Here is a 26,614-nt window from a genome sequence, read left to right as displayed (position 1 = left end):
TTCTAACGATGTTATAAAGGCATAATCTGCAGCCTTCTTTGTCACAAAACTGTACTGCATTTATGGCTGAATTTATTACTCTTTTTTTGTCTTTCCTAAGTTTTATCTTTTTATGTTCCTTTAAAAAAAATATATGCGCATTGTCATGTTCAAACATCCTACTTAATTTAACCCCCTATGGAATTGTTCTGTATTTCTGACTTCCTGTTTGTCCCTACTCTTAAAAATAGGAGAGTGATTCTCTCTTTGTGCTCTTCACGGTCAGAAGCAGCAGACTGCCAAAACAGCCCAAGTACAAATTCTCCTCTGAGTTACAGGCAACTGCATCATTCCAGGCAGCTTTTGTCTGGTTTCTGAAGTGTATGGCACGATAGATACAAATTATTAACCCAAGTCGTGTGTGGTTTTCACTGTAAATAAGATTACTTTGTTATAAATTCATCTTGGCTTATTAGCAGGGTTGGGAAATATTTATAAATGAATTAAGGTGGGGTTGTATTTGGAAAAATAAATGTCCTCAACAGCATGATGCTTCATAGCGCTCCATTGAGGATTCCAGAAGTGGCATTTACTGGGAAACTGTACTTTGCTGGAATTCAGAGACTGCAGAACTTGAGTATATCAATTATCTTATTACTTTGTTTTTTTTTCTTGTAATGTGCTGCCCATAGTACTAAATTGCTTAGGACATTTGCCTTTTAATCTCTCTGCCTAGAGGGCTTTTAAATATATCTTTCATTTTGAGCTAGGTATTTGATTTGTATTCTCATAAATATTATATGCATGACATCATTATTTTGTTTGCTAATATATGTGTGCTTAATTTCTTCAAATTAGAAGTAAAGTAATTTTTGGAGCAAGTGTATGAAAATTCAGATCTTAAAAGACAGAACTGTTGAAGATTTTGTGCATTGAAATGCTTTGGCCTGTGGTAATACTGACATACAACCCCCCCCCCATAATCCTAAAAATACACAGGTATGAGCCATATTAATCCCTAACATGACTTTGCTAATTAAGCAGTGGGTTTTAAACTTCTATGATGGAAGGGCCCCTAACAGTTTTCCAGTGGAGGCACAGAATCCTGTGCAAATTGTTGAAGATGCTGAAAGAGGACTTGCTTTTCCAAGTTATCCTATGTGAGCCATTTACAAGAGGACTGCAGGCCCCCTGATTCTTTGGACCATGGCTTGAAAACCACAGGAAGTATTGGTGTTAATGCAGGAATCAGAATATTTTCTCCCACTTACTTGGTTTTATTAGATGTTTACAAAGCTTTTCTGGGAAAGAAGTACAGAAAAAACCCCGATTCCTATGAAATTTTGGGGGTTTTCATGGAGATCTAATGATCTCCATAGTTGTTACACTTGTAAATCATATCCTCATGCCTTTCTTTCTAACTGCAAAGTATTAAGGTCATCCCCAAATATTTTAAACTCCTAATTCAAAAAGCACTCTGGAAGGTAAGGAATGTTGCCCACACTGATGAAGTTGTAAATGTGATTAAGTATTTTGGCATTTATTCTTGGAAATAAAGCTAGGTGTGTGCCAGAGTATTTTGGAAACAATGTCTAAAACAGCAATTACTGGAGACTGAAGAAACTGTCATCTGAGAAATGGTAAGAAATCACTTAATAGCAATTTACATCCTTAATTCTCAAAAAGCTATAACCTGAACTCCCACAGAATTTTTTGTGTGAATATAAAGTAGTCAGCAGATAGTACTGAGCAGCTACAAGGAGAATGTGCTTTTACTACCTACTGTTTGTTCTAGGTATAAACGAACAAATGCGTCTCCACAATAAATTAATTAAAATACAACCAGTAAAGCTTAGAGTACAGGCAGAAAATAAGATGGGGTGAACTGCTTTAATAGTTAACAACTTTTTTTGCCTTCTTTTGTTGCAGGGTAACTATTACCATGTCATAGTCCCTATGATTATGCCAGTAGGCATTTAAAATATAATTTTCATGTTTTTTGCTCTTGCTAGGAAGACTTTAAATAACAGGGTTATATTTGTGGCAACTAGGAAGAAAAGTGGAACCGAAGCATTCATTGCCTCTGTGGGAGACAAGAAAGTTAAACACCTTTCTTTTATTTCTAAATTGCAGAAGTCCATGGAAGTTTGTTTTGGGCTTCTGTTGTACAATCATCACACCATTAGGCAATTAATGTCTTTGTAAAGGATTAGGACAAAGACTACGAATATAAAATAAAAATACCACTCAGTCTAATTTTGAAGCTGAAGTGAGACTTGCAGTGTGCGGACAATGTGCTAGCTCCTTGCACAAGAATACAATTCATGATAGATCATAAATGATGTCTTCAGAGCAAATAAAGTACATCATAGCCCATGTTCATGCTTATTTGAACATGCTAGATTAAAGATGAATTGTGTAGATAGATATGACTCAGGTAAAAAATTACAAACAAAGCAATTTTTGACAACTCATTCTTGACTTGAACTACCACCTATTTTGATTTTCACCATTAAAGAGGAAGCATTTTACTTTTGTCATGAATAAACATAATAATTAAAACAAGCATCTAAGTCTTTCTCTTCCTTACTGGCATAGAAACATACATGGATTTACATGGAATGCTTTCCATTTATGTGATTTACTTGAAGAAAAAGGGACATTAAATACAAAATGAGCTATTTATGAATTGCCAGAAAAAAGCCCTACTCAAAAGACCCTTGTGAATAACTCAATGGTTGTAATTTCACATTTGGTCTGGCACTGAAAATACAGCCACAAAATATATTTGCTTAGTAAAAGATATATATTTTCCCATTTATTTGTGCATTATGGTGAACTCACCCCAGCACAGGGAGCTATCCCAAAGTCTCTGCACCACTTAAGTCCTAATTAACCCCTATTTTAGGAATTGAAGTGGAAGTGAAGTGATGCCTAAGACTTACATGAGGTCATCAGGCAGGTGTGAACTTAACTTTCAATCCATCTTTCACCAAAGTCATTGGCATTAAACTATTGCTTTCCACAGTACAATCATTAGTTACATAGTTATTTTTAATTATTTTCTTTTTGAGCTTGAAATAAGAAGTAAACATTTGGAGGAGAAATAAAGGTTGTGTTTCAGAACATAATTTGCAGTCCTTCAGGATTTATTCTGCCTTTCATTATAGTGTGACTAGAAAGTTCCTTCTACAAAGGAAAGCTTTATTGTGAAAAGTTAAGCTTGCAGTTTGGTTGTTAAAGAAAACTTGAAAATAGCCAAGAGCCTGTTAGTGTTAATCTTCCATTTCAAGTAGTTTTGCGTCAAATAATAAAGCAACTTCTGCCTCCTATTTTAAAATATAATACGAGCATTCAGATAAGTTTTTACATTATTTCATAGTTCTAACAAGTTTTTATTTTACTATTTCATGAGCATGGTTTGAATCAAGAACTAGAGTTCTTAATTTAGATCTATATTCAAACAGAAGTCAGTTGGGCCACTTAACCCGTTTAAAGTTAGATGTATGCTTATATATTTGACTGAGCTGGGCCAAAAATTGGCACTGACTTTTAAGTCATACTTCATTTTCAATAACTGCCTACCATTGTTAGAAATGGCATCTCTACTAACTCTAACTGGAAAGGTTTTAAAGAAAAACTACTCTTGTCTTTGTCAATCTACTTTCTTAGTTACTTGAAAAACTTTTGAGAGTCATTTTACTGTTTCCATCTAATGAGGCCTTATACAGTTTATTTATAACTTTCCATGGCCAGAAAAGAAACAAAAACACTTAGAACAAGATTGGGAAATGGAAAGTACTGCAAAGAAAATGGGAAGGCAAGTATAATATCCAAGTGACTTTGACTTTTAAACTAATTTGTTAAAACTGAATAGTTTTCAAGTCATTGTTACTACTTTAAATGATTTCTATGACTAAATTATGTCAAGATGCGAGAAATAAATTTGAAGACATCTAGTGGTTATTTTAAGGAAAGCAATTGAGAAAAAAGCATGGCTCGAAATATTGTTGATTTCAGCACTAGCAGGATTAGGCCACAGGAATTCCAGTACTTGAAAGCTGGCTTTCTCTAGCAGGCAAGTTTGGATGGAATCCCTCACCTGAATTGTGTTATCAGTAACTACTGGTTTGAATGTAAAATTAGCAACAGCCCACACAACTACTGAAACATTACACAATGTAATATACAAGATTTCTAAGCAACAGAGAAAATGGGGAGTTACTGGTTGTTTAACTGAAAGCTACTCATCACTTAGTACTTTTATGGTACGGTAATTATTATGCACTCTTTGAGTGAGATAAGCAAGATGCAGTATATTATCATTGTGTCACCTCAATGTAACTTTTGTTTTTAACTATCTGTGTAGATGACTTTGGCTCAGCATATGCTCCTGTTCAGTACACCCCTGCAACTTCTAAACTTACTTCTACAGCAAAGGTCTTGTACTTAACAATCAGCTCTTGACAATCCCAAGGCTTACTGAAGATTTTTCATATGAGTAGAGTAGTCACAAGTGTTTGTTTCTTCTGTAGTCCTTTCAAATATGACATCTTAATCAGACATAACACTTGATACTAATTTCCTATAACCTCACTTGTGGTTTAGTATATGTCTGGTATCAGGTATCTGGTGAGCTAATTTTGTGCTGAGAAAGTAGTTGTGTTAGTAATAATACTCTCCTTGTCATGCATTGTTAAATAGCATTGAGTGTCAAAAAGCAAATGCATGTCAAGACTTTGTCTGATAGATTTTAACTTGAGTTAGAATACTTCAGTTAATCTGAAATGTTCATTCTTCCACCCATGTGTATAACTGTGTCAGTAAAAGGAGCTAAATAGTTTCCTTGTTAGAAGAGGCATTCAGTAAAGGTCAGTGAACACTGTTCTAATTCCAGCTGAATTTGAACAGCTTTCCTGTTGCCTAAATAAAAATGCCTAAATGGTTTGAAGTTGAAAACCATGGCTTAAACAGTGTAGTTAAGGATTTGTTGTTGTTAACCTACAGAGCATTTTGAGAATTGCACACTATGTTGGCAAGTTATTGGACCATCATCTAAGAGACATTAAAGGGGATGTGAATATGTTACTCATAATTAAGCAGCTCCACACACAGTTCTGTTAAATGTCAAAATGCTTCATAAATAATGCAAATACTTAAAAAGCAGTCATTTCTGATTAAAGAAATAGTATACTTTCTTGTGAAAGATTTTACAGTTATGTCCCACATCCCTCAATAAGCTCCATAATATAGGGAAATTAATGCTTATTTTACAAAGCAGGAAGGCAAGAAGGTAAAAATGAAAGTATGTCATGGCCACAGTTTGAGAACTGTTACTAGAATTGACAATGCATTCTTACTGATTACTACTACTTCAGCATTAAGGCCAGGGGACATCATTACACAACACTGCAGAATAAAAAAAAGAAATTACAGGTTTCAGCTGATAAACCAAGTTTCTGCTTTAGCTTTTGCTTTGTCCGCAAAGGGTACCTGATCCTTTCTCTGCCTTGTATTTTATACCCACACATCCACATATGTAAATTCAGCGTAAAACAGTTAGGTGAAATCTTAACATTTTATATTCCTTGTGTGAAAATTAGATTGTTCTACAAATTAGTGTCACTCAGCAATAATACAGGTTCATGCCTGTGCATTTTCAAACATGCTTAGGCAAAGTAAACAGTTTCAAGAACACTTTCCATCTGACACTAGGTTATTTTAAATCTTATTTTACATTAGTGCCAGTCCTTGATGTTCAGAAATCAAGTCAGCAGACATAATCATGAAATTGGGTCAAGTCACAAGTCTTCTTTTAAAGCTATTTATTATTCTCTATCTACCTTCCTGTATCTGAGGCTTTAAATGCACCCAGCTTGCATTTTAGGTTCTTTTTCTGCTAGATGCTAAATTTTATTTAGAAAAAAGGTAAAATTTCCAGGTAATTTCATTTTTTTAAGGAGATTAGAGTAAAACAAAAAGAACCCACATATAAGAGAGATGATGACAAGAGCTACCAGCACTGATTTTAGAGGTTGTACTGTGTTTACTTACAGATTTTTGCTTTTGATTTTAAGCTTTCTGTTCTTCTTAAGGATACTTTTGGTCATTGTCATCACAATTTATTTTTTTTTCCTCATTCAGTTTAATAAATGAAAATTCTAAATGTTGTCAAATGCTAGCTTCTTATTTTGATTCTCACTGAAACAGCTTTTGCAAATGTGATATTGCCCTATGCAAATTATATCATGCATTTCTCATTTGGATGAGATAACTCCACAAAAAACAAATATCACTGTTGTAATAAAGAAGGATCATTGGTAGTTTTTGTTAATACACTTAAAAAAGCAGAGCTTACTTCCTTTAAAAATAAGTAGCCAAGCAATGAACCAAAACTCTTTCAGAATAACAGTGGAATTTCTTTGTATTCTCTGGCACCACGTTTACAGTAATTGGACTAGCTTTAGATTGCTGGGAAATTTATAATAGATGTTGACTGAGGTATATTATTGCTACAAAAAGCACTTTTCCAGGAGCTTAATGGAAAATGTAAAAACATGGAATGAAATCCTAGCTCTGTGGAACTCGGAGGCAAAACTCCCCTACCTTAGTTGTGTCCAACTTTTCATTCAGTAGTATTGCAATCTCATCCAAATGTGATTTGTGATTCACAGACAGCCTGTGTGACCACACTGACCACTGAGCCTTGAAGAACACTGGGGCTATAAATGTTATCAACCACGTGTTTAAGGTTTTGCATGATCATGACCACAGAACACTGACAAAAGTCAAAATAGAGAATAGTCTGTCAGTTACTTATTTGGAGTAAATAACAGAAGAATTTGGTTTTATAGTGCTACACTGAGTCATATTTACGTGAGTCAAAAAATCATCCCTGTTTTTGGGGGCAAAAAAAAATTTTCCAGGTAGCTCTAACTGAAGTGGAATGGGTACAGTAACATAATTGCTTTATGTTATGGGCACCTTTTGCCCAGGTGCTCCCTTTACACTACCACTATTTCCTAAACCAATTCAATTTTCTATAGCATGTTTGGCTACAGTTGAGGTCTCCAAATGCTACGCGATTGCAAAAAACCTCTTTCAGACCTTCCCATTAGAAGACAAATAAGTTTCCTGTTGTGGATTCCTTTCTAATAAAAGTAATTGGTGGACTTTAGATTTTAATTACATTATTTTGGATTAATACATAATCACACAGAGAGTATTGCATTCTACAACATAGGTGAAGCTGTTCTATAAGGAAAAAAAGGCTATGTACGTACAGTGCTTTTCATATTGAACATATACTGATGCATGTAACCGATCAGTGGCTGACTAACCTGACTCATATCCATGGTTTCATTCAGCTTCACTCTCAAAATTCCTGCGGTCTGCTGAGCAAATAAAAAATATCCCAAATTTAAAACATGACCACTATGAAAGGTTTCCAAAGGATCAGACTTTTGAATAGGATTTTTGCTGTTTGTAGGCCCATACATTATGTAATGCAGAAAAAACCCCTTTTATTCTGAGACCAGATCACGTGCTCTGAGGAATCTTTGGCATTGAGTAAATGAAATAAAAAGCCCTGTATTAAAAAAACCAAACCAAAACCAAAACTCAACAGATTTTGGACAAGAAAAAACTATAGTGATAAGAAAAACTATACTCATGTTATTGATTATATGTCTGCTTATGGATAATTCAAGATATGCTGTATTTAGTGCAGACACTTAGCGTTGGCGTTCTAGTGCTAAGTTAATTTGAGAAATAGTTAAATACTAGAGATGCATGACATTTTTAATTAATGGAAAACTCTTAGAAATATTCAGTATTTTGGGTTGTTAGACAATGAGGTTTTTTTGCAAGCAAAGGAAATAGGAGAGATGCATGAAGACAGTCTGTCATTCTTTTCAGGGGGGTTGAATTAGAAATATTGTTTCTTTCTGACAATTTTTAAGCAAAACTTTTGTGCTTTGAGTCAAAACAGCATTTTTCATTAACTCTGAGAGAGCAGGGGAAATTAATTTAAAAATAGTGAATAAGCAACATAAAAACAGGATGTCAAAATTACGTCAAATAGATAGGTGATTTGACAAAATTAAAGTTAAAAATAATCTTTTTTAAAGTTAGGAATGGCCTAGAAGAGCAGAATTAGAGCAGAAAGTTTTGTCTTGATATGAATATATATACATCTTACACTGAAATCCAAATCTTAAGAATGGGAAGCACCAGAACTTTTAAGCACAACATTATGATGTAAACTTCTGATCTTCTCTATTCTGAAAGCCACAGTGTAAGCATTCTTCCTCTGCCCTATTCAGGTATTTCCTCTAGTCAGAAATAGCGTCCTTTTTATGGGGCATAAAATATTACTGCTTAATCTAGGCTAAGTGCTGCATAAAATTTAAGAAATAATACACTAAAGGTGCATTCACATCCACTGTATGAAGCAGTTTAAAGTTATCCTCTTTGCTGTGTCAGTTCAAATATGTATTAGTTCCTGAGGATTTTTAATTTACATAATTGACTGTATTTTTCTTTTTGTTTTACAGAGAAATGGTTAATGCATGGTTTGCTGAGAGAGTTCATACCATCCCAGTCTGCAAGGAGGGAACCAAGTCCCAGAGTGAATCCTGTGCTTGTCACCAGCCTGCCTGTGCTGAGACCACCAACTCTGGGACGCCAGCAAGGAAAATCTCTGCTTCTGAATTTGACAGACCCTTAAGGCCTATTTTTGTCAAGGACTCAGTAGGAGCAGTGAGCTTCCTCTCCGACTCTGAAAGGAAGGAACAGATGCCTCTGCAATCTCCAAAAATTGAGACCAGCGCAGGGGATCAGTGCTCAAGACTGCTAGAACTTGTGAAAGATATTTCTAGTCACTTAGATGTCACAGCGCTTTGCCATAAAATTTTCCTACATATCCATGAGCTTATAGCAGCTGATCGCTACTCCCTGTTCTTGGTCTGTGAGGATAGCTCTAATGAGAAGTTTCTTGTAAGCAGGCTGTTTGATGTGGCAGAAGGTTCCACCCTGGAAGAAGCTTCCAATAACTGCATTCGCCTGGAGTGGAACAAGGGCATTGTGGGTCACGTAGCAGCGATTGGCCAGCCTCTGAACATCAAGAATGCCTATGAGGTAAACCAAGAAAACTTACCTTGGACAACTCTTGAAAAGAGAAAAAGCCATATTATCAGCTGTTGTAATATTGCCATTTTATATTAACTTAACCCAGTCAAGATACAAGTGTGGCACCACTTTTTTGGTTATAATACATGTATGATAGATACATGGTTATACAGAAACATGTAGCTGTGACTAATACTAGTGGAATACTAACATCAAAATAAATTATGTAAGTTTAACATTAGCAGTCCAATAGCAGCCCCATCTTAACCAGCTATGTGTAGACCAATAATTGCATTCCTAGGTTTGGATTCTTGAATGTTGACATTTCACCTTGTGTAAGGATATAGGATACTTCTACTACAAAATGAATGAAATTGTAATTGTCTGCAAAACTGGAGTCCTATGACTAAAAATACTTGGGAGAATTTTTATCATATCCGAGGCACAAAAGTAGGAGCTGAGTGAACAAGAATGAGATGAGGGTTTGAACTGTATGGAGGCCTCCCAAATGAAATGATACTTTGTGATTTCAGTTATTTAATACAAGGCCAGATCAAAACAGGAAGGGAGTTCAGCAATGTGAGTGGACATTTCTTTATTCCAGTCTCTTTGGGTATGCTGATTTTGTGGTTTGAATGATGGAAAATTTAATTAATAAATTATTAATCAGCTAATTAATAAAGGCAGACAGAGCTGAAAATAACTGCTTTGGCTTGATTATCTCAGTTAATCTGAACATGTTACCGAATTAGATAGCATTCCTGAGTTGATGTATTTCTGAAGCAAAAAAGAACATTTTAATTTCAGATGGTTTCCTTTTCAACAAACACTTGTTTGCTGCCTCGTAAACATAGGCTAAGCACGTTTCCAGTGGGACATCACCTGTCCTTACAGTTTAAAAGTTCATTCTTGAATTGGGTCTATCATGCTCAACTTGAAATCAATTACTAGAGAAAGAACAGCAGCCCTTAAAAACAGTCTGATTTATTTTTGTAAGATTTTTAAAAATCAGTTTTACAACATTATTCAGCTGAAAAAATGCAACAAGCAATCCCTGGTAAAAGCAGAAACATGAACCACATTAATGAAACTTTGTTTCTCTGTGGCCATATGGCTTTTAGTATATTTCTGTAATTTCTTCTTGATTATAAAAGCTATACTAAGAATGGTTAGTCCATGTATACATTTATGATAATGGTGGTCTAGCCTCAAGAAAGGCTTCTAACATTTGGGGTTTTTTGGTTCTTTCTGGCAGTTGTATTTATCCACAAGCACTCATGTTCCACATACTTTTTTGTTGTTGTTTTAACACACTGATAGTAACAACTTTATTTAAATATTAGCTAGTTATGGAACCTTTAACATTTCAGGCAAATATTGGACTTTCATTAACCTGTAAACCAGAGAAGAAAAAGAACTGGTCTTTAGGCAAGCAGTCAAATAATCTTGGTGGTTTTTTGTTTTGTGCTTTTTTTAAAATCAGGATCCAAGGTTCAATGCAGAAGTTGACCAGATCACAGGGTATAAGACTCAGAGTATTCTCTGTATGCCAATAAAGAATCATAGGGAAGAGGTAAGTTGCAGTATTGGGATAATTTTATGTAATACTGTTTTCAGCTATGCTAATGCTTTAAATTTTTATTAGCTGGTAGGCAGTATCTTACATCTCTTTTTAAAAAAGACTGCTTATGTTTGCTTTGACTTCAATTTTATCTTATCTAGTTCAGTAATGTAAGCCAAAGGGAATTGTCAAGAAGAGTTTAATCCCAGATGCAGAAGTAGGATATAAGATTTAACTATAGAAGTGCTGTTCCTGATTTCTGTACTAGGTATGTCCCAGCACTAAAGTTCTCTGCACACTTACTGCATGCTCAGATTGCAATTAAGAGTTAGCGTATCTCCACTTAGCTTGTGTCTACGTTATTTTCTTCAGAGGACACAAATTGGGTTTTACCATTGTCTACAAGGCTGTTTTTTTTACATTCTGTTAACTCAGCTTATAAATAATAAAATAAGAAATATGTTAAGTCCTTAATAACATGCATTGAAAAATACCTGGTGTCAGTGTAATTCAGGAAACCATCCAAAAGTAATGTAACTTCAATCACTTCTAATTTAGAACAATGTGAAACTGCTCATTTAACTCTTGTGTGCATTTTCCACCTATGCTACTTCTCACAGAAGTTCTCTTCCTGTCTGATGCTACTGCAGTAGGGAAAATTCTTATTATGGACTAATGATGTCTTCTTGCACTGTGTAGTTGAAAAGTGAATTCAGTGAAGTCAGTGAAAGTCAATGAAGTGAGGTCCACTGTTTTACTTAGGGAGTAAGTAAAGTAAGTTTGTATTTTTTTTTGATCCTGAATGTAATGTAGCCTGCAGCCACATCACCAGTTCTTAGAAAACTCAAAAAGTGTAAGGCTCTCTGTGCAAGAGCTTTAAGATAGAGAATTTCTCTCATGTAATTCCTTTGTTTTTCAGAGCATTTACAGTTCCAGAAAGCTCTAACTCCAAAAAGAGAGGCTGCCCACATTGGTTTAAAGACATCATACCTTCTGTTTCTTGCTCCTCCATTATGTATCCCTCTTATGGAATGTGTCACCTTGACTCTTACTGCACTGAATCTTTTATTTATCTATTAAATAAGTTGATTGAACTCTTGATTTAACTTCTTTGTTGAATCTTACTCTGGCTGACCCAGGTGATCAGACAGGATTTCCTTTCTTCATCTACTTCTACTTTTGGTTTAAAATATTCTTTTCAGTTCTTCCAAGGACAGGACAGCATTTGATCCTTTCCTACTCCCACTCCTACTTAGAAGTCTTCCCCTTTCTAACTGACAGCATCCATTGCTGGCCCTGGGCCAGCTGATGAGCAAAGCAGATGTTGTGTGAAGAGCTGTCAGGGACCAGTGGTTCATGTTAGGCTAATGCAAGGCTTTAAATGTCACCCAAGCCATCTCATTTTCATTTTGTTGAATGGAAAAAATGCTGTGCTCTCTGTAATTTGGATCAGAAATGAATTACAAAATCGTGCTGGCCACAGAGCATTTAAAGTGCTTACTTCTCAATGGGTCCTGCTGGTAGGTGGAGGGAGGAGTAAGAGCTGTATGTAGTCTGTTGGTCCAATACACCATGACTTACAGGCTGAATAAACCTGCAATTGGCCGTGTCTTCAGCTAGCTTTCTACTCCTAAGTGCATCAGCAAGTGGAAATGAAGCAGGAATTTGTTTATTTGGAAATGTTCAGCCAACCTGAAGTTGGAGGAGAGTGTTACGCTTACTCATATGCAATTATTTGAAGGGGCTAAACCATAAGATTTCTTATAGGAAAGAAAAGCACTTTTTACTTTTTTTCTCATTCTACCAGAAGGTTTTTGTCCCTTTCACCATAACACATGGCTGACATGTTTCTGGGCAGATTTTGGACTCTGAATCAGTCCTTAATTTGCCATTTGCATTCTGCTGCTTTTCTGCTTTAAAAAAAACCCAACAACACCCAAAACAACAAAACCAGAATACTGCCCCCAGAACCCCTCTAATAATATTGAGGCTAGTGAATGCTGCCTTAGCCTGGGATGTCAGCAGCCACAGTCAAAAGACAGTTCTGGAAGATGTCCAAAAATAAACACTGAGAAAGAGAACCAACTGGGGGTTTCTGTTTGCTTGCTTAGTATTAGTACTATTTTTTTTAAACAAAAGAGTCAGTAATTGAGTGGAAGAAAATCTCATGCTGATTATTAAATCCTCTGGGCCTGCTGAGGTATGGAGATTTTTCCAGTAGATGTTTTTCACACTTGCCTATATTTCCATGAGGCATGTGAGAAACCAAAGTCTCACTTAAAAACAACAGCTAGTAAGAAATTCCATAGATTAAAAGAAAACCATTTGATTCAAAGAAGAGCTCATAAAAAGGACCCAGGAACTAGTAACGGTAAGGGAAAAAAGCAGTGCAATAAGGGGACTTTACCTCTGCACAGAAGTGCACGAATAATGGAATTATGTTCACTTAATAGTAAAAGAACTTTCTCTATGCCCTATTCAACCTATTCTTGTTGAGAGAAATGCGACAGAAACATCGCCTTTCAGATGCAGAAAATTCTGCTGATTCTGTCCTTTAAGGTCAGATCACAGATGCTTGCTTGATGCAGAGTTCTCATTTTCCTATGCAATTACAAATGCAAACTGACCAAGCTTTGCATCTGCCTTCAGGGCTTTGGATGAAGTTCTGATATCTGTAACCCCCTGCTGCACAATTTCTAATAACTAAACAGAAATTCTTTCCCTCACATCATATGACAAACGTATTGCCACAGGATGCTTCCTGGCATGCCGGGCTCTCTATCATTTGCTGATTATCACCATTCAAGAAGACAAGGAGGAAGAAAGGCCTTGGGTATACTGAACTGTGTTCTACTTAAAAAGAAAAAATAGTTCTAAATCAAATCAGTTAATAATCTATTCCTGTATTTAAATTTGTCAGAAGGTGAATGTAAAGCCATAGCAAAGATTCCATTTTGATCCTGAAAGATTTTCTCTTCTGGTGATTCTTCTGTAAGAGCATGTAACTATACAGTTCTGTTGTCATCAGTATGTTAAGACTTGCTACTTGTATTATCTGTGTGTATCAGAGAACACATCAAAGCTTTCCAACCAAACTGAATTTTTATCCTCAGTGGTACAAAATCCACCAATGAAAAGTTAGTATTAGCCAGCTGGTACCACAGAGTTAGCATGGTTATTTCTTTTGCAAGAAGAAACTGGTATTGCTGGCCACAGGCTTTAGCTGTAGCTAAACACCAACCATTTCAGTGCTACAGGGTTTTTACAGAAACCATGGTTTTACCACTACTGGCAGAACGCCTCGGGTTGTGGCAGGTCAGCATTGTGTAGCTCAAAAAAGCAGCTTTTCATTCCTGGTGTGTCCTTAAACCTTTAGTTTTTCAGAAGCTTCATACTGTACTGATTTGCCTTCCTGTAATAAAGTCAGTAAATGCAGTGGCACTTTCTTTTAATTGTGTTTGCTTTTGGATTTGGAGATCCAGAAAAAGGACTCCAGAAGTTTTTGCAAATAATTAGCAGCTCAGATTTTTCCATCTGGTTTTGTAGACATTTGTAAACAGTCATTTGGAGAAAATCTGACAGAAATTAATAGGGAATGGAAGTCCTTTGCTTAAAACAACCTGTGGAGTTGCCCAGAACTGATAGAAGACTCAGTACAGCTCTCTACCTGGTTTGGAATTTCTGTAGAATGGATGGTCTCTGAGGCCAGAGTTATCTCAGTTGCCACAGAACATCTACAGGAATGACATTATTTTCTGTTATTTCTGCATTTCTGTCTTTCAGCCCTGCAAAATAATTTCCATAAAATTCTATTTCAGTTTCATTTCTACTAAAATCTGTAGGATTTTCTCACATGGGAACTTTTAGCTGAATTAACTGAGACCTTCTCCAAGGCTCTGAGAATGGAAAACTGAACTTCCTACTAATTGGCTAGGGAAATGTTTTATTCTGGCAATGCTTACTCCAATTGTTTAGTTTGTCGGGAAGAGCTTCCCAGTGACACAAGACAAGGGAAAGAAAATTAATCAGGGGTGCTGCTCTATTTACAATAGCCTCTGAAAATATCCTCTTGAATTTCATCATGTAAAATGTGCCCAGGCATGTTCTTGTTAGCCAGCCCAGTTATTTTCTCCCACAGAGAACATTCCAGGTTTATTACATAGTAGACACTGCTGTATAGTGTAGATCTAGCCAAGCTAACTTTAAACAAACTAACTCAAGTTCCAGTAGCAGTCTTGCTGCAGGATTATGGAGATCAGTAGTTTGCTTCTTGGGAGGATTTTCAGCTTATTCTGAGATGTGTTATAGTAGCTAGACTGCTGGAAATCATGCAGACTACTGCTGGCATGAATGATGGATCTGTTAAGTTTCATTGATTATAAATGAAATAAATACAGTTGTGTCCCTGCAGGATAATATAAAGCCTGAATCAAACCTCTCCAAGACCAGCAGAGTGAACTAAGGCTAAAACCACTTAGGCTGGTTTCAGGAAGATATGGTGCCATCTTTGAAACGATACCATTATTTTAAACTTATACCATTATTTTAAATCCTGTTACCATTTTTTTTTGTTTAATGTAATTTTTCTTCAAGTGCCAGCAAAGTAAATTTTAAAAAGTATCTCCTTAGGAAGCAGAATTATATTATTATATTTTAAAGTCAGCTAAAATAAGAACCAACTACAAAGGGCACTAGCTGCCTGTAGAGCTGGAAGAGCTTTCACAATCTTAATGCACAAAAAATTGCAGCATGAAACAATCCAGGCAAAATGCAGAGCACAGTCATCAGCCCTGAAATAATTAGTCGTCATCTACAGGGAAATACTCTTAAGTATCCTGCTACTTTTAAAGGCAGGAGTCAGCTATTGCAAGAAAAGCTCTCTGATAATTGGAAGAAATCTCCCTGTAACGTGGATCAGGCTTTATTAAAACCAGGGAAAACCGGTACAGATCAAAAAGAAAGGTTACAGAACAACTTGCAGCACTGGAAGATTACCTGTGTTGCAAGAATACAATTAGGAAATCTGTGTTCAGATGTGGTAAAACAGGTATGGATATTGACTTATTAATTGTTGGAGGGGTTTTTCCTGCTTTTTGGGACAGATAATAAGAGAAAAATTCCATAATCAAAACTGCTTTTTGTCTTCATGGTGCATATCTATTTTATCTGATCTCAATGGAAAATAAGAAAGTACTTGGTTTCTGATCCAAGAAGAAATTTTCCAGCTGATTTTAAAGAAAGCTGGACCAACAAGATCCTTTACATATACCTTGTTCCTCTCTGCCCACCCCTCAAGAGCTTTCAATACAGCAAACCTGGATGTTTGGTCTAGTTAGGAACTGCATGACTACTTAGATATACCTTGTTCCATAATCCCATCTACCTGGTCAGCACTGGTTACTTTAGGAATTAGGCCATCATCTCAGAGGTATCAAAGTATAAGCAGATACTGATTACTTCAGTCTTTCCTCTCCCTTAATCTTGGTTTTCTTCAGTCCAGAGTACTAACTTGAGCTTTTCTAGTGGTCATCCCCTTCATAGCTGTTTTTAACCCGTCTTTCCTACTAGTTTTATCTTGGGTGACCAAGAAATATGCAGGAGAATTCTGTAGGCATAGTAGAAGAGTGGCAAGAAATCAAACATATATATCTTTGGTTTATTGCTACAGGACTCAACTTGCAAAAAAGTTCATTTGGTGCCTGCCTGGTAGAGAATTAAAGACATATAAAAGATTGTGCCTAAGTAACTTAAAACCCACTTTTGTGTTAGATTGGAAGACTGCTTTCATGAGCAAGTGTTTGAGTGGACTGTAATTTTTTTACAGTTATCTCAAAGCTTTACAGAGTATTAGCTTTATCTCAGATGTGTCTTTTTTATCGCCACAAAGATTTCACACTTTTAATGCACCTGTTACCTGGGTAAGTTTTCTGTATAGCTGAGCTGAGAGCAGTTAAGTCACCTGTGATTCCATTTTTCTGCTGGTGCGAACCTAACTCCCAGCTGGAGATCACAGATTTCAGATTTGTTTATAGAAAGCTTTAAAAATGAGGATTTGTGTTTCATACTGTGCTTAGTATTCTCTAAAATGCAGACATAAATTCTCCATGGCCCAAAATGCTACCACATTATTTACTTTTGTCCTAATGATGTAATTACTTTAGTAACAGGAACAGATCCTCTTGAGTTTCCTACATCTTCTCCTAATTACCTGGTTGCAGGCAAGATTCCAATGGCTAAATAATATCTGAGGTTTTTCTCATTATTGTCTCTACACCACATTCTACAGAATTTAGTGAAGTTCATTGAAATTTCTACAGATATAAATGAGGCCAGGATTTGGACCAGTTTAATTCCTAAAACTGTTTCTTTTATATGAAAAAAAACCACAAAAACACATACTACAGGGTTGTCTCTAAAAGCTTAGAATGCCACTGGTACAACAACAGCAATAGGTTTGCATCTGCACAGAATTTTTGTCAATATCAAGACAACCATGAAGTTTTGGTAGGTTTATTCTCCTTGTTACTCCCTCCCTCTTCAGTTAAAAGCTTTTCTTGAAAGACTTTAACAAAGATCTAAAAATGACCATTTCTCTTGGAACATGTGTTAATGTAACAGAAACCTGCAGTGCTAATAAAGGGAGCATAAATTGTCTTCTTGCTATACTAATATGGTCCTTTTACTGTTTTCATATAGCTTTTTTAAATAGACTTTCCTTTCAAAGAGGGGAGGTGTTCACACAAGATCAAAGTACTCACATTTTGGATGCTTTTGAAAGCTGCTGGCCTCATTAAAGTTGTCTTAGCTCATGCTCGATCAAAACTGGAAGAAAAAAAAAAGAAATACAGAAGACAGTGGTAAGAGAAAAGGCCTAACCATTAGTGTCTGCACATGTAGGTTAACATAAAAGCTTATTGACTGGTTAAAGGATTTGCTTACTATTCAAAAGTCTGCTATAGAAGTACTTAAAACTAGTTGTACATTATTGTTACAGTATGAAAGTTCACTGGACAAGGAATATTCCTCACTGAAGTAAATGAGAAGTTGACTGTGGGAAAAACTGCGTTGTATGGAATAAAGCTGCCAGCTCAGCTTTACTTCAGACAGACATTTTTGAGCCCACAATTGGCAGTGATTCATGATGCAGAACAATGACCTTATTTGTAACATCAGTATTTAGGGAATGCTAGGCTGAGAGACAGTAAATTGTCTTCTTTTCCAATACAAAAATAAAACTGCCTTTCATCAGTTTAGCATTTACAAATTTAATTATTAACAGTTAAAACAGTTAAAACACAACTTTTTAAACATGCACACCACAGTTTTCTTCTGATGCTGTGTATCCCAAAAAAGCAAGAAGAAAAAAATACCATCATTAACACATTGCACTGGTTTTACACTACTTGGATCTCAAAAGGAAGTTATTTGTAGATTTGTCAGTCATTTGTTGTGTGCCAAAAAATCTGCAGAAAATCAAAAGCATTGCATGTACTTTGAGGCTTCTTACCACATACTCTTTCATGTTATTGTACTCAGCTAGGCAGGCTTCATCTGTGCTCGCACATTCTAGCCTCCAAGTTTACTACACAGCAGATTTATTGAGTTTAGCAGAAGATGAGATCCAGCCACTTAAACATGTGAACAGTCTAACTGTAGGGAAGTGCAGGGATTTAGTGAGTGACTTCAAGCTCCTCCCAGTTTCCAGCCTCCCTCTCCTACCTTTTGCTGTGGCACAACTCCTCTCTTTAAGCTCTGCCTTAACCTAGATCTATTCCAGATGTTGTAAGTGGCTTTTAAGCTTGATACCATAAACAGTGGACTTAATTTCTGGGTAAATAAGCAATGCTTCAGACGTCATTGTCCCCACCCTCCCCTTGGCACTTTGCTCAGAAGGTCATCTACTTTGGTACCTATCTCATACATCCTGATAAACAGCACTGGGTTCACCACCTTATAGCTCCTGCTCTACCTACCAATTTACAGACACCTGTATTACTCTCTAACAGTCAAAATATGTTTTACTTCACAAATCAAGGAGACTATACTTCCTTCATTTTTTTTTAAGCACAGTCTCAAAAGGAGTGGAAACATTTATTAAAGAAATAATTTGGTTTAACAGAGAACAAGAGTGTGCATTGGTCATGTGTAGTGTAATAATAAAAATAAATAATCTTTTTTAATGGAATGATAAAGTATTTGAGTTAAAAACCCCTCTTATTTTCACCTTATCAACACTGGAAGTCAGAAGTATCTCAACTAAAATTGACCCATCTCTCCTTCTGAAAGCCTTCCAGTTTTACTGTGCTGCAAAATTACGTAGTTAATTTACATGGAAGTACAAGGATAAGCACAGAATCCAGAAGAATTTTAAAACTAGTTTACAGGACAAAATGATCCCTGCCAGTACACAGATTGAATAACTGCTGTGGGGAATGTACAGAAGCATTATCCCAGTGAATTCATTTTTTAATGAAATGCTTACTTTCTCTTCATACTGATTTGTCTGAAGGTCTCTTTAAATTCTCTTGTTTCCATTGGGCTCTGAAAAACAGATCCAAGAGATCTGTTTTTACCAGAGAAGACATCTATGTTGAATATGTAAGAATAAGTCCAAAGTAACCACACAGTTTCATTTCTCCAAAATGTCACAGTCAGAGCCTCCATTACAAACTGGAATCAGTACTAAGCAAAAATCTGAATTCCACTTCAATATCTGTAAGGAGTTCTCATGTTTGGAGTGCAGATTGGTTTCCTGGGAGGCTCTCTCCAGTATGCAGAACTGAACTCCACAAAGACTGGCAGTAACAATAGCATCATGCTTAATCAGCTGTATTGTTCTCTCACATGTATTTATTTATTTATTTAGCTATTTCTTTATTTATTAATCTAAACCAACATCCTGTATTCAGAAATCATGTTTATTGGCTATCCTCTATGTAGAAAGTTACAAAAGCACCAGTAGCTTGAACTTTAATTGACTGTCCTCAAAAGGACCATATTCTGTTTTGTAAGAAGTCATGTTTTAATCTCACAATTAATGGAATTATGTCCAGAAACTTGAAATCAAATATTATCACATATTGTTTCTATACTAAAAAAAGCATAATCTGAAATTGAACATTATTTAGACAGAATGTTGTAAGAATAAAACTAGACATGTAATCTGGCTTGGTTGTTTTTTACACAGATTCCATTTTCTTCCACTTAAATGCAAAAGGAGACAAGCCAACAAAGGAAGTAAATGGAGCTGGTCTGTTATGTCTTTATTTCATAAATCATAGTAGTTTTTTTTCTAGTTTATGTAAACCCTCCTTGTTACTATCTATGCACTGATGGACTTATGGGGGCAGCCTGAATTTATGAAACCTCTTGGCTGGTGATCCTACTACGTAGTTCATTGAAAAGCAGAAATACCTACTTAATGTAAAGCCTTTAATGTTGATCAGGGCATATGGGTTTTGTTCTTAGTTCCATTGGAGATGTCCTGCAGAACCTGAGAATGACTCTTTATTATTTTGTTTAGCTTGTTTACATGTAAACCAGGATTCTTCCCTACCTCCTGAGCTGCTCTATAGGGAAAATAATAAAAAATGGTGAGCATATCTTGGCAAGAAGGACAGTCTAACTTCCAGCTGAAGCATAACAAAATATCTCTTCTTAGTGCTGGTTTAATTGCACCAATGTGCAATTGCAGCCCAGAGGACCAACTGCATCCTGGGCTGCATCAAAAGAAGTGTGGCCAGCAGATCGAGAGAGGTGGTTCTGCCCCTCTGCTCTGCCCTGGTGAGACCTCACATGGAATACTGTGTCCAGCTCTGGAGCTCCCAACACAAGAAAGATGTGGACCTGTATTTCTTTATTTATTAATCTAAACCAACATCCTGTATTCAGAAATCATGTTTATTGGCTATCCTCTATGTAGAAAGTTACAAAAGCACCAGTAGCTTGAACTTTAATTGACTGTCCTCAAAAGGACCATATTCTGTTTTGTAAGAAGTCATGTTTTAATCTCACAATTAATGGAATTATGTCCAGAAACTTGAAATCAAATATTATCACATATTGTTTCTATACTAAAAAAAGCATAATCTGAAATTGAACATTATTTAGACAGAATGTTGTAAGAATAAAACTAGACATGTAATCTGGCTTGGTTGTTTTTTACACAGATTCCATTTTCTTCCACTTAAATGCAAAAGGAGACAAGCCAACAAAGGAAGTAAATGGAGCTGGTCTGTTATGTCTTTATTTCATAAATCATAGTAGTTTTTTTTCTAGTTTATGTAAACCCTCCTTGTTACTATCTATGCACTGATGGACTTATGGGGGCAGCCTGAATTTATGAAACCTCTTGGCTGGTGATCCTACTACGTAGTTCATTGAAAAGCAGAAATACCTACTTAATGTAAAGCCTTTAATGTTGATCAGGGCATATGGGTTTTGTTCTTAGTTCCATTGGAGATGTCCTGCAGAACCTGAGAATGACTCTTTATTATTTTGTTTAGCTTGTTTACATGTAAACCAGGATTCTTCCCTACCTCCTGAGCTGCTCTATAGGGAAAATAATAAAAAATGGTGAGCATATCTTGGCAAGAAGGACAGTCTAACTTCCAGCTGAAGCATAACAAAATATCTCTTCTTAGTGCTGGTTTAATTGCACCAATGTGCAATTGCAGCCCAGAGGACCAACTGCATCCTGGGCTGCATCAAAAGAAGTGTGGCCAGCAGATCGAGAGAGGTGGTTCTGCCCCTCTGCTCTGCCCTGGTGAGACCTCACATGGAATACTGTGTCCAGCTCTGGAGCTCCCAACACAAGAAAGATGTGGACCTGTTGGAACGTGTCCAGAGGAGGGCCACAAAAATAACCCGAGGGCAGGAGCACCTCTCTTATGAGGACAGGCTGAGGAAATTGGGGTTGTTCAGCCTAGAGAAGAGAAGGCTCCAGGGGAACCTTACAGCAGCCTTCCAGTACCTGAAGGGGACCTACAGGAAAGCTGGGGAGGGGCTTGTCACAAGGGCTTGTAGTGAGAGGACAAGGATTAATGGTTTTAAACTGAAATAAGAGTGATTTAGGTTAGAGATCAGGAGGAAATTTAGCGTGAGGGTGGTGAGACACTGGAACAGGCTGCCCAGAGAAGTTGTGGAAGCTCCATCCATGGAAGTGTTCAAGGCCAGGTTGGATGGGGTCTGAGCAGCCTGATCTAGTGCAAGGTGTCCCTGACCATGCAGGGGGTTTGGAACCTGATGATATCTAAGGTCCCTTCCAACCCAAACCATTCTATGATTCTATGATTCTAATGTGATCTTAGCAAAAGCCTACCTTTAAAAATGTACTGATTGAATAACAAACTTAAGTCTGGCAGGAACACAACCTTTGTATACTATTTTTCAGCAGATGTAAATTAATCTGGTTAGGTTCAGAGAGACACAAAGTGCAAAAAGATCACTGTGGCCCAACTCTAGATCCAGTAACGAGGTTATGCTTTGCAAATTTTGTCAGAGCTAACAGGCTACATTTCTACTTTAGGGAGAGCTGTTACGTGGTCTGGCTTCTGACTGCAGAAGCATGAACTGCTGTTGTCTATCTGGGAGATGGTTGTTCCAGTGTATAGAATCAATTTTGCATCAAATCAACCCCTCTTCAAAAGAGCAACCAGGACTCATGTCAGTTATTTTTGTGCATATTTCTGGCTTATGCTCAGCTATTTGTAATATGAATAAATTAGAAAAAAAAAAGCAGCTTATATTTATCTTCTGCTATCCAAAGGTCAACCAAATGAATACCTGGAATGATAATTTAACTTCTATAAATATGTCTTGAAATAGGATCCAATTACAGACTCCTAAAAATTGTCTAATTACTCCATTTTTAATACACTAGGTTGTTGGTGTGGCTCAAGCAATCAATAAGAAATCTGGAATTGGTGGAACTTTCACTGAACAAGATGAAAAGGTATAAAAGCTGGACATACATCCTTTCTATGTTCATAAGGGAATGGGGCATGTATATCTTACTACTTTTCACACGGATCAAAAATTATAAAGTTACTAAAACTTAAATACCTCAGAAAAAGTAAAAATTGCTGGTAATAGAGCAGATTTCTTCCTTTATAAGGCCATGAGAAATGTGGATGTGAAATTGTTTAATTTCTGGATCAGGATGGTATCTCTCATACACCTCTGAAATGCAGGCTTACTCTACCAACTTGCAGTTTTGTAACTTTTAATAGACATAATCTTTGATTAATTGGTTCTAATTCGCCTGGCATCCCCAACAAACATATTCTAAACATTAAAAATTGTGTAGTGATTAATTTTTAAATAGTGTATTACTTCTCTTACTTTTAAATACTGTATTACTATATACTGCAATATAGCAATTGCAGGACAGAAAAAGCTGTGGATAAATTATGAACAATATATGAGATAATCAGTAGAGCACACAGCACCCTGACTCCTAATTCTCACACTGCCATTGCTTTCCAAACCTTTCCAGACTTCACATTCAGATTGGCAGAGCAAAAAACAGGCTGCACTGAGGCTGAAGAAGTTGACTTAACTTTCACCAATATCAGAATCCATCCTTCCCCTTTGAAAATTTCCCCTGTAAAACAAATTGCATACTGAATATCTGCAGGATATCAGAATTAATTCCATTCCCAAAGGGGGGGGGGAAGTGTTTTTGCAATGTTAGCAGAACTTTATTGCCACTTTCCAAGAGACTGAATTCCCCAAAATGAGAAAGGCTGATTGTCTGCACTCAGTTTTTCTGAATAAAATATGCTTTGCTGCAAAATGAGTTGATTACTCTGAACTGCTTCTTATATCAATCCTACTTTAGCAGGCTAAGCTTCTGAAGATAGTGAGTTTAAAAAAGGGAGAAGGGATTCTTGAGGAAGTAACAAATTATGAGTAACTGAAAAAAAACCAACCAACTCTGAATGTGTGGTTGCCAAAAATCACATTAAAATACCAGTTAATACTTCGAGGTGAAAACAAAATGTTGCAGTAGCGTATCTTTCAATAGAGTTAAGATACTGCAAGACATTATGTTCATGAGGTTTTGATGTTAATTTGTCCTCAGGATTTTGCTGCGTATTTGGCATTTTGTGGAATTGTTCTTCACAATGCTCAGCTGTATGAGACATCTTTGCTTGAGAACAGGCGGAATCAGGTATGGTCAACAAGTTTGTCCCAAGAATACAGAAATTACAATGGTTAGATTGTAACTGGTGCCTGCTCCTGATACTTCTCATATGGTATTTGTTCCTTGGCTATTTTTAATTACTCTAATTGCATGCTGTATATCTCTGATAAAGCTCTAACTGCACTGACAAGTAGCTGAGCACATTACAGCGTGGGTGAATATGCCTGCCATATATGGTATGAAAAGGTTTGGGAGAAACAATTAGGCAGCAATCGTTTTAAAAACTTTCTGGTAGGCATAAGTTTCCAAGTGACTATCAATGTTTATAAATGGGTACAAATCCGGATAATCTTTTCGAATTGTCTTCATGCTTCTTGTGAGGAAAAAGGAATATAATACGAGCACATCTGAGCAGCTAAGTCCTTCAGCAGCAGCGCTGAAATACAGCAGACTGTCTCTAAATGTTTTCACCAAATGAGTTCATTAGGAGCTGTGAGAATTACATCAGATAGTAACTGTGTTCAAAAGTCTTAAGAAATTTAAATATCACTGGTTTTAGAATGCACGCATAAGCCATAGTAAACTATCAGGTTTTCCAAGTATAATTAACTCTGTGTTGTCTGGTTTTCTCATGTTTCATTTGATTAACTGCTAATGCCTAAACCTATTGTGTCTCTCTGACTGAAAACATAAGACAGCTAACTATGTTATTTATTCTTCCATCAAAAATGTCAAACTGGCTCTTATTTACTGTTAACTTGCAGTCTGTGTGAGCCCCCAAACTTAATTTTGGTCAGAGACATACATGTTGACTTCCTTGATTCAGGGACGAGGAGAAGAATCAAAGACAGCAGTAATGGTAATTATTGTTTAAATTGCAATTAGGAAAAAAAAAAAAAATCACAAAAGGCCTTTTCCGCAGGTGCTTCTTGATCTTGCCAGCCTGATTTTTGAAGAACAGCAGTCTTTGGAAGTAATTTTGAAGAAGATAGCTGCCACTATAATATCCTTCATGCAAGTGCAGAGGTGTACCATCTTCATAGTGGATGAAGATTGTACTGTGAGTATGTTTTTTGTCTGAAGCAGAAGTGGTTTTGCCTTGGGAGCACTGTGGGCTTCCCTCCATTCTGATTCAATACTATTTCAAACCCATATTATGTTCAGTTGCCTTTTCATCCCCTCTCTTCTCTTTGATGGCATCTACTCAGATTAGGTGTTGACTTGGGAGGCTTCAGTCTTTGTATAGGCCAGACTACCATTTTATCCATCCATTTTGCATTTCTGGTTAGTAATCTATGGCTCTAAGCTCTCTCCATGGCATAAATCTTGAATGTTGAACTCTTTCATAACTCATTTTCTTGGCTACCATTGTAGGATGGAAAAAAGGAAAAGGCTGGGAGATAAACAATGTGGCCTTTGCTTCCTGTGCAGAATCAGTTTTGACAGCACTTTTTATGTATCTATGCATGAGAGGAGTACCTAAACAGAATCTTGGCCTGTCCTAAGACCCTGGCTTGCCAAAGTAAATCACAAACTCCTTTGCAATCTGCCCACCTGTATTTCCTTCCTGTTGAAAATAGGCTGCAGAACAAGGAGCAGAATATTATTTTGCATGCCTCAGTCTTGTACTGGCATTGCTAATTTTACCTTTGCCACAAAGGATACGGGCATGCTAAGATCTGGAAGTGAGGAGCATTTCCAGGTTCTGTGGCACAGAACACACTTGTGATCACCTCTCACTGTATTTAGAAGAGTCACTCCTGCACACAAGAATACAGAACACTTACATCATTTTTATATTCACATATTCTCATTGTTCTTTCAAGTTAGATAAACTCCAGCATGGAGTTTGCAGTCTGTAGTTTGACTCTTTAGTACAGAGATAATCTATTTTCTCTCTGCATTTAGGTGTCTCAGCTGTTAAAAAAAGCTGTGTGAAAAGCAACACAGAGATCAGTCAATATATTTAAAAGGTTCTGACGTCCTCACCTGTCCAAGCAGAGCAGATCTAGAATTGGATCAATGTTAAATAAGTTCTGTGCTGAGAGATAAATTTGGCACATCTTCTAAATACAGGCATTTCTTCTTAGAAAAAACTGGGATAAGAATTTGGCAAAGGCCACCTGGTTAGTTAATACCAGGGGATCCATCAATCGGGCTGGGCCTGCCCAGTCAGACCTTTTACATACTGCAGATGGGGATAAAGTCCCTGTGGTATGTGAAAGAAACCTGCTGGGTAAAAGTGTTTGGGTCTATCCTGCTTCAGGCAAAGGTAAACCTGTCAGGGGTATTGCTTTTGCTCAGGGACCTGGACATACCTGGTGTGTAATGATGGAAGACGGTGAAGTACAATATGTACCTCAAGGTAATCTGACTTTGGGAGAGAATCCTTAATTTGACAGCTGGTACAGAGCCTGTATGTAATATATGGTATGGAATAAGGGGTGGAATCGAGCCCCACGTTGGGCGCCAATAAATTGTTGTCATCAGCATGGACTGTTCCATTCACTTTAGGAGTTGAACCTGCAGTGTTACTGTATACATACAGTACCCCCATAGAGAACAGTATCATCATCCCTAGGATCACCAGGCTGGTAATGATATGGTTGATTATGGCTACAGTTCTATCAATAAACCACAAAAGAAGCACAAGAGCAGCTACAAAAAGCAGAATGCCCTTGGCTGTATACCACATGTACAATTGCAGGTTTGGAAAAAGATCCAGTAGATTCATTGCAGCAAGTGTCTGTTCAGTTTTCAATCCGTCAGGAAACTCAGCAGAATTGTTGCTCATTGCT

At 36.7% G+C, this 26,614-nt stretch overlaps 1 protein-coding gene across 2 annotated transcripts in view; it reads left to right on the top strand.

The window, feature by feature from the left end:
* The first annotated feature begins 558 nt into the window (after nucleotides 1–558).
* The window catches only part of PDE5A (phosphodiesterase 5A, cGMP-specific), a 57,154-nt gene continuing 31,098 nt past the window's right edge, over nucleotides 559–26,614 (top strand). Inside the window, exons 1-8 of one of the 2 annotated variants that reach the window (XM_009998567.1) lie at nucleotides 559–640; nucleotides 3,362–3,398; nucleotides 4,605–4,615; nucleotides 8,535–9,117; nucleotides 10,592–10,681; nucleotides 22,551–22,622; nucleotides 23,754–23,843; nucleotides 24,739–24,876. In XM_009998567.1, the coding sequence (XP_009996869.1) occupies nucleotides 3,390–3,398; nucleotides 4,605–4,615; nucleotides 8,535–9,117; nucleotides 10,592–10,681; nucleotides 22,551–22,622; nucleotides 23,754–23,843; nucleotides 24,739–24,876 (993 nt within the window). In that variant the 5' untranslated portion in view covers nucleotides 559–640; nucleotides 3,362–3,389. Of the gene's footprint in view, nucleotides 641–3,361; nucleotides 3,399–4,604; nucleotides 4,616–4,766; nucleotides 4,799–8,534; nucleotides 9,118–10,591; nucleotides 10,682–22,550; nucleotides 22,623–23,753; nucleotides 23,844–24,738; nucleotides 24,877–26,614 lie in introns of those variants that run through there. The other variant, XM_009998566.1, reaches the window with a different exon arrangement.

This window comes from Chaetura pelagica, unplaced genomic scaffold, assembly GCF_000747805.2.
Source record: "Chaetura pelagica isolate M959 unplaced genomic scaffold, ChaPel_1.0 scaffold176, whole genome shotgun sequence".
NCBI classification, from domain to species: domain Eukaryota; kingdom Metazoa; phylum Chordata; class Aves; order Apodiformes; family Apodidae; genus Chaetura; species Chaetura pelagica.
The sequence above is the reverse complement of the archived record's forward strand: the minus strand, read 5'-3'. Positions and strand labels throughout refer to the sequence as shown.